The sequence below is a fragment of the Pseudonaja textilis genome, chromosome 11 (genome assembly GCF_049901715.1).
Source record: "Pseudonaja textilis isolate UNSWEBS1 chromosome 11, rPseTex1.2, whole genome shotgun sequence".
Taxonomy (NCBI): Eukaryota; Metazoa; Chordata; class Lepidosauria; order Squamata; family Elapidae; genus Pseudonaja; species Pseudonaja textilis.
The window spans coordinates 21,379,615-21,387,725 of record NC_142000.1 but is presented as its reverse complement, the minus strand read 5'-3'; the positions used below and the strand labels follow the sequence as shown (position 1 = coordinate 21,387,725).

The 8,111-nt window shown below is 53.5% G+C and overlaps 1 protein-coding gene across 1 annotated transcript in view; it reads left to right on the top strand.

Annotated features, from left to right (window-relative positions):
* Positions 1 to 2,357: 2,357 nt before the first annotated feature.
* The window catches only part of SLC7A5 (solute carrier family 7 member 5), a 29,615-nt gene continuing 23,861 nt past the window's right edge, over positions 2,358 to 8,111 (top strand). Inside the window, exon 1 of the mRNA XM_026719844.2 lies at positions 2,358 to 4,209. Coding sequence (XP_026575629.2) covers positions 3,639 to 4,209 — 571 coding nt within the window. The 5' untranslated portion in view covers positions 2,358 to 3,638. The remainder of the gene's footprint in view (positions 4,210 to 8,111) is intronic.

Here is an 8,111-nt window from a genome sequence, read left to right as displayed (position 1 = left end):
CAATACCCTGCTGTTTTGACTGCAACACTTGTTCAGGAATAATGTGAAGGTTCATTGTGGTTTCCCCGAAGCACAGGAAATATGTCCTCTCGACACACGTGTGCTTGTGTTATGGACACTATTGTTTCTGCCTGTTCTTTCCAGGCGACTATGAAGAGAGCCCGTCAAACCCATCTGCGGAGCAACCAAATGCTGCAAATTGACAAGTTTTCAAAAATGAGAGAGGCCATCTGAAGGAAGACCGCGCGTGTGTGTGTGTGTGTGTGTGTGTGTGTGTGTGTGTGACAAGGCTGGCACTTCACACTTCATTTGCAGCAGAATATCTTGCATTCAGGAAGCTTTTTTGTTGTTAATTGCGAAGTCGTGTCTCCATGGACAACGTTCCTCCAGGAAGCCAAGGGGTGATAAATGGCCCAAAGCAACATTATGAGTTTCTCCTGTTCACTTCAGAGGAGAGAGGGAGGGAGGGAGAGAGAGAGAGAGAGAGAGAGAGAGAAGTGTATCTAGATATAGATAGATATAGATAGATAGATAGATAGATAGATAGATAGATAGATAGATAGATAGATAGATAGATAGATAGATAGATAGATAGAGTCTGTCCTGTAAGGAGGGAAGGGTTCCTTGGGTGGGTGCAACCCTTCCTGGTTGATGTGCCCCAGATGCTGTGGAGTTAACCACTAGCTTGCTTTTAGAAGAAGCAGCTTGTTTTCTGGAGATCATGTGAGAGGTCACTTCTGCCTTATCTCCCAACCTTGGCTAAATCCCTTTGATGTGACAGCCCTGCCCTCGCCTGGGCTTTCGCACAGGGAGCCGGTCTTCATAATCAAATCCCCTTAAAAGCTTTTGTGGCTGAATGCAGAGCAATATCGGGGGAAGGACTCGGAACAGCCTTCTTACACACTTTTTACAAGACCGGTGTGCAAAAGGACAGCTGCCTCTCGCCCTTGGCAAAGAGGACATGAGACATCCAGGTGGAAGGAGGAATAGAAGGCTGGCTTGGCCACCGGTGTAAACTTGCACCAGGGATCTGCAAGATGCCTTGGCAAGCAGGTATGACGTTCCAGTAGACGATGGCAATCAAGCAATCCAACAATTAAGCAGAAAGCAAATCCCTAATCAAGGAACCGCCAAGCAGAAAAGCACAGCCCATCAAGATGGGCCAGGCAAACCACCAGAGATCAACAGGGAGCAACGCTAACTTCCATTTCTGGAATTAATGTTGCTAGAGATGTGGGGCAAAGAGAGGTGCGCACAGAGCGTCCCAAACATGACCTTTGTTGTCAAGGGACATGTTATATTTACAGCAGTTTTTGCAAACATGGGAATTTTGGGCAGGGGCCACTAGAGGGCAGAAAATGACAAGGAGAAAAATTAAAAAACACCAAATACTCCAAAGATTATTCCAGGCAACCAACAACATCTTTTCATGTTCAGGTTATGTGATATCTGTCTGCTAGGTTTGTTTGTTTGTTTTCCACCTGCCCGCATCAAGGCCAGTTTGGGCCATGTCAGCTCCACAGAGTTAAATATATACACTTGCATGTTTGTTTATTTTGTAAGCCGAGAGATGGATGAGTCTGTAGTTGGTTTAAAAAAAAAAAAAAGACGCAGGGATCAGGTAGCACTTTTTCCAGCGAGACCAATTTTATTCAAAAGGCAGAAGCTTTGGGGAGTTCCCTTAATCAAAAGGGTGGATTGCTGTACAGTCTAAGAGTCGCTCAACAGTTAGATGGGAGGCTTATAAATTTAATAAATAAATTAGGGTGAGCTGGGTAGATTGGTAATGCAGATCCCTTCTGAATTGCATGGGAAAATTGCCAGTTTAACTATTGCAGGATATTAAAGATTCGTTTTATTTGTGGAGACCTTTTAACATTTTAACTTGCACGAAGCCTTTAGCTGGTAAATGCGACATCTGTAGATCTGCTCCTAAGCTAACATCTGGTACTTCGAGCAAATATATTTTCTCTGCAGCTGATGAGCCAGCACTGGGGACAAGCAGGTGAGAGAGCAGTGAAAACCGAACAGCCCAGTTGGTCATTAAGATACTAATCACTTTTGCTAATTCATGGGAGGAAAAAGCACTGACAGCCTACAGTTCTATTTGCAGCACACCGGGAAGGAAATATTTATTATAGGCTGAATGACGGCAATAGTGGAAAAGATTACCATGGACCCCACTTTCAATAAAGGCAAGCCAATCCAGCGGACTGCAATTATCTGTCTTTTCAAAGACAGAATGTTTGCCTCTTTTCAAAGACAGAATGTTTGCCTGACCTCTCAGCTGCCTGGCCTCTTTCCTGAAGGATGTCAAGTTACAAAGAAAGGTGCCTTCAATGTAAGCTGAATGTATCCATTTTCTTTTCATTCCCACTCATTTATTTGGATGTACGAACATACAACAATATAATTTGCCTCCAATAAATTGGGTATGGCCTAAACAGGCACTGAGGGAGATGAGATTTGATTTCTGGGTTTTTAAGTTCTAGGCCTTGTTGGTTTCCAGACTGGAAAATGCTGCACCCCTTTAAAATAGATGCAAGAACCAATATGATTCACTAGATAGACTAATAGGCAGGAGGTCCTCTACCCTTTCAGACAAATGATGGTCCACAACTTCTGGAGGCAAGCGGTTCCACTGGTTAATCGTTCCTTCCCATTCTCAGGAAATTTCTCCTCAATTCTGGGTTGCTTCTCTCCTTCCATCCATTCCTTTTTCTTCTGCCTTTGGGTGCTTTGGAAGAGAGGTTGACTCCCTCTTCTGTGTGGTGGCCCCTCAAATATCGGAACAGTGCTATCATGGCCCCCTCTCTCCTTCTTTTCATCAGTCTAGACATACCACCGTAATTCCACTGATGGGAACTGCTTTTAAATCTCCTTTTCCACTTGGGCACTGAAATGGGGGCCTTTCGGATAGGCAGGAAGAGCTGCTGCAAACTCTACCTATCCCAATTTCATCCGCCTGAAGACTTTCGAGGGGCCTAAGAACTTTGGCTGCGCTGGGCCCCTCCCTCCCTAAGAATAATCTCTTTAAAAATGATGAAAAGATAAACATTTAAACTATCCTCGTTCCAAAAATTATACTTCGCGTGTCTTTCAAGGAGGCTGTGTTTTGGCAGAGAAGAGTCTCTCTTCCAGAGTTTTGGAAATAAAAAGGATGGCATTTACTTACTGACTTAGGAAATGGGACAGTCGGGCGGAGGTTCCAAATTTGGCAGTGGGATTTCTTGGCCAAGAGGGCCAAACCCGGTATTTCCTCCCACTGGACTGATTACGAAAACCAACCCCCCCCTCCCCTCGTTTTGCCGGGGCCCGGCAATGCCGACGGCGGGCCTGGTGGGGGGAAGCCTGGGCTCCGGCGCTCTCAGGGCAAAGCGAGCGCGCCCGGGCCGGCCGCCGCCGAGAAGGTTGCCGAGCCTGGCGCGCAGCGGAGGCTGAGCGCGCTCCCGTCCTTCCTCCTCCTCCTCCTCCTCCTGCTGCTGGTGCTGCTGCTGCTGCTGCCGGCCAGCCGGGGCGCGCTGCGGCGGGCGAGCCTTTCCCACGTGCCGCCGGGGCGGGTCCCAACCGGCTCCGTCGGATAAAAGGCGAGGGCGCGTGGTGCGGGCGGAGCGCGTGGCGCGTCCTCCGGCTGGACCATGTCGGGCGGCTCGGCCAAGAAGCGCGGCTCGGCGGCGTCGGCATCGGCGGGAGCGGCGGAAGAGGAGGCGCGGGAGATGCTGGCGGGCCCGCGGGGCAACGGCTGCGCCCCGGCGGCGGCGGCAGTGGCGGCGTCCGACGGGGCGGCGGGCGAGGAGGGGGTGGCGCTGAAGCGGAACATCACGCTGCTGAACGGCGTGGCCATCATCGTGGGCACCATCATCGGCTCGGGCATCTTCGTGACGCCCACCGGGGTGCTGAAGGAGGCCGGCTCGCCCGGGCTGGCGCTGGTGGTGTGGGCGGCGTGCGGCGCCTTCTCCATCGCGGGCGCCCTCTGCTACGCCGAGCTGGGCACCACCATCTCCAAGTCGGGCGGCGACTACGCCTACATGCTGGAGGTCTACGGCTCGCTGCCCGCCTTCCTCAAGCTCTGGATCGAGCTGCTCATCATCCGGCCTTCCTCGCAGTACATCGTGGCCTTCGTCTTCGCCACCTACCTGCTCAAGCCCCTCTTCCCCACCTGCCCCGTCCCGCTGGGCGCCACCAAGCTCATCGCCTGCCTCTGCGTGCGTGAGTAGACCCGAGCATGTGCAGAGGGCGGCCGGAGCGGGGAGGAAGGGAGGGAGGGGGAGAGCCTGGCCGGGTGGGGGCAGTCGTACGGCCCTTCCCCGTCCCCGGACGGGCTGCGCAACCGGCTTCCCTCCGACGGTTGGAAGCGGCGCTGACATCAGCCGCCCTCCTGCCCGGCCCGGGGAAGGGAAGAGCCGCGCGTCCCACCCTCGGCCGAGGCTCGCGGGACTCCGCCAAAGTTTCCCCCGAGGCTCCTCCTGCCCTGCCCGCCCTCCGCTCGGGTCCGGGTCCCGGCCAAGCCGGCCTCTCTGGGGCGAGCGAAGCGGCGCTGAGTCTGCGAGCGCCGGTTTCCAGCGGCTTCGGGGCTGCTGGGCTCCGGGATCCAAGGCGGAGCGGGGCTTTGGCCGCCTCCCGGTGCAGCGGAGCCTCGCTTGGGGAACCAGTTCGCCTTTCTATCGTCCGACCTCCGCCCCGCCGAGGGTTTCCAGCAATCGCCCCCAAATCCCAGCTATCTGGTTGAGGCTCTCCAAGCGCCCCCCCAAAGCCTCTTCTGCCTGTCTGGAAGCGGCTCAGTCTTTCCAAACGGCCTCCTTGGCTGCCCCTTCCCCTCCGCCCCCTCCAGCTCTCCCCCCCCCCGGTTTCTCGTCCCACAATGTAGCGCTGTCTCTTTGGCCACCATGGCTCCGGCTCTGACGTGGGTTGTAGGCTCTGCGCCGCATCCGGCGGAGAATTGGGGTCAACCACATTGTGCTTCGTTGCAGAGGGCGGGGGGGTTTGCCGCTCCCTTCTCCCACCCCCCACGGGAGAAAGGGACCCCTGCGCCTTCCTTGGGCGAAGCGCCCAGATGCTCCCAGGTTGGGCATTGAATCTGGAGCGGGCTTTGATTTCCCTCCTCCAGAACCGGAGGGCCATGTTGTCTCAGTGGGGTGGGGCTTCGGGATGGGAAACCCTTCCCCCTGCAAAGCCCCACCCACTGCTTGGCCTTCCCCTCCCCGCGAGGAGGGGCTGGAAGTTTGCTCCGCTGGGAGGAAGCGGCTGACTTTCTCCACGTGGGAGAGAAACCCAGGGAAAGAAAGGATCGGGGGTCTCCTCGCCTCGCCCCCCTGCCCTCCTAAGCCCCCATCTCATCGAAAGCGGGGCGGGGGCTTCCAGGGTGCAGGGGCTTAGTGGTAAACTAGAAGCGTGGGGTCCCTTCACATTCAGGGCCAGCTCCTTTTTTTTCCTTCCCTCTAAACTTCGCTGCGATGCTTTGCGTTTATTTGGGGGAAAAGCAACCTCCACGTTTCCAAGTTTGTTTGCAAATTCTGACCGGCTCCTTTGTATCCATCCGGGCCTGCATTGTTGATTTCTGTTTGACAGCAATTTCTCAAGGTCCCAGGCAGAAAAACCAGGCTGGGAGGGAAGATGTTGAACTCAGAAGTTGCAAACAAGCGGATTTCTGCCTGGGAGTTAGCATTTTTTCCCAGGAGATTCTGCTTCTTCTGGCCTCCCTCCAAAAGGGCTCAAAAACAGGATTTGTGCTGATGCTAAACTGTGGTTTGCTTCATCATAGCTTGCTAAATAATCCGTGATCGGTTGGATGTTGCAAGACTTGAGACTAAACCACAGCGGGGTAAACTGTGGAATGCAGCTGCAATGGGTTCCTGGAGGTTTGTTTTTTGATAAAAGAGTTTTGTTGCTTTGATCTGTGGGCATCCATGCTGGCTGAGGATGATGGGATAGCTAATCTGGGAGGCCACTAAGAAACCTTGAGAGAGGGGAGACGGGAGCCCGAATTTCAGGTGGAATATTTTCGTTGGATCGCCGCTGAATTGCCGAATGAAATGAGTGGCTGAATAAAAAAGATTGAGCTTTTTCCTCAACTTCCTTGAGCCCAAATCCCTGTTGAGCCTCCTTCCCTCCCTCCCTGAGAGTTTATATGCCACCCATTTCTTAGGACACAAAGCAAAAATCCCCAGCCGTTTTGAAGAAGGACAGAAAACAAAATTTTAAGTATCCCAGAAGAACCGAGTAGTTAGTGCTAAAGCACTAACTGCTTCCCCACAGTTTATACTGAATTATTGAGAAGCCCAAATTTGCATGTCTGGACACCCCCCACTTCTATCTACGCCTGAAACCCGGTGCAGACGTGGCTGTGTGAATAAGTCACTTTTCCACTTCTTCTCTCTCCCCCCCCACCCCCCACACAACTGTCTTGTGGGCAGAGGAGCGCTTAAGAGTCGTGCCACTTTCGGAGAATTTTCCTTGGCACAATAAAATGGCAACTCCTGGCTGGGGGATAACTCCAGAGAAGACGCGAGAGCAGAGAAGGGTCTTTGAGGGGCACCTGGAGGGCACCGGGTTGAAGAGGATGCTCCGGGGAAGGTTGACTGGTTTTGTTCCTTTGCTCGCTCAACCGGTTGATGGATTTCCATCAGTCTTCCGCCTCTTGGTCTCCAGGTGCTTCAGTTCATGGAGGAGGAGGAGGAGGAGGAGGGCGGCCCTGGGCAGCTTTAAAAGACTGTGATAGAGTCTGTGATTGGCGGATGGGAAGGTGGCCATTGAGGACAGCCCCAAAGGCTCCTTGGAAGACAAAGGCGTTGGCCTCAGGGTGGCTTTGGGGGGTTTATTGGTTTGGTTTTAAAACAACTGCAACCTTGCAGCTCCAGGAGAAAGTCTTGCTGACCTCAAGGGAGGCTTTTTCTGTCCCCAGTGGAGGAGGGTTCACCTCTTCCATCACCACCCTGTGAAGATGGGAAGGAGCTTATCTGCTTGCTTGCAGGCCGGCTGCTCCAAGGTTCACCTTGTCTTCTTCGTCCGCCCTGCCAGGGAGGCCAGACAAGACGCACATACTGGGGACTACTACTCTTATCGGAAGCTTAGAGTAGCGGAATCCTGCAAAGCTGGAAGCGCTGCCTTTGTGTTTATTTTGCAGAAAACTAGGGAGGGCCCCTTCTGAAGCGCTTCCCACGCCCCTTTTCCTTTTCTACACGGAGGTGCCTTTGGCAGGAGCGTTGGCTAGATTGACAGCTCTTTCTCCTCTCTCCCGAGGTCCTTCCCACGAACCAACGTGGCGGAATTGGGGTTTAGGTTGGAAAAAAAGTGACAGAGAAGACCCTTGGTGGAATGATTCAGCAGGGCCTCCCTGGATGGGCTACTGAAGGGCTCCCTTGGCTAGAGAGAGAACCCCTGGGGACAGAGGGCAGAGGGAGCGCCCTTGTTTTGTGCCCACTCACTTTCTGCAGGCTGGACTGAGTGAACTTAGAGAAATTGTGCGGGTTTCATTGCAAAACCTGAAGGACCTTGTCCTTGGGCGCTGAGAATTGGGCTGAGTCCTGCAATGGCACCACGTGCCTCTAAATGCCCACATGGGCACGGGGCTGTGCCGATTTATTTATTTGGGCAAGGTCTACGGCTGCGGCCCCTCAAAAAGATCAATACCACGTGGAAACAAGGGTGCCACGTATAATACAATGCACAAAAGGTGACAATATACCACGTGGCATCAGATCAGTTGCAGCTGCCGCCGCTACTTCTTCCTCCCGCCAGTGACTGTTTTGATTTGAGGCGCTGCAGCCATTTTCCACCTGGCTGGCTGGGAAGGGAGGCGCACAGAAGGAATACGTGAGGTTGGGGAGGGGGCATCATGTGCCGTTGCTCAGCAACCACACGGGCTCCCACCTTGCTGCTAGGTTACGACAGAATCCGTAGCAGCAAGAGCTGGCATTGCCTAGCAACTGTGCACATGATGTCTGGACTGTTTGTGTTCCTTTTTTTTTTTTTCCGCTGATCGTCTTAGCTGCAGATTTGCAAGGATGGCAGAGGCCCAGGAGATTATTGGCCGATCTCTGGCCAGCATGGATGGGCCGATTTTTTGCCTGTTGGGCCAACCTGGCATTGTTTCCGGGCCGGGTTTGGCCCAC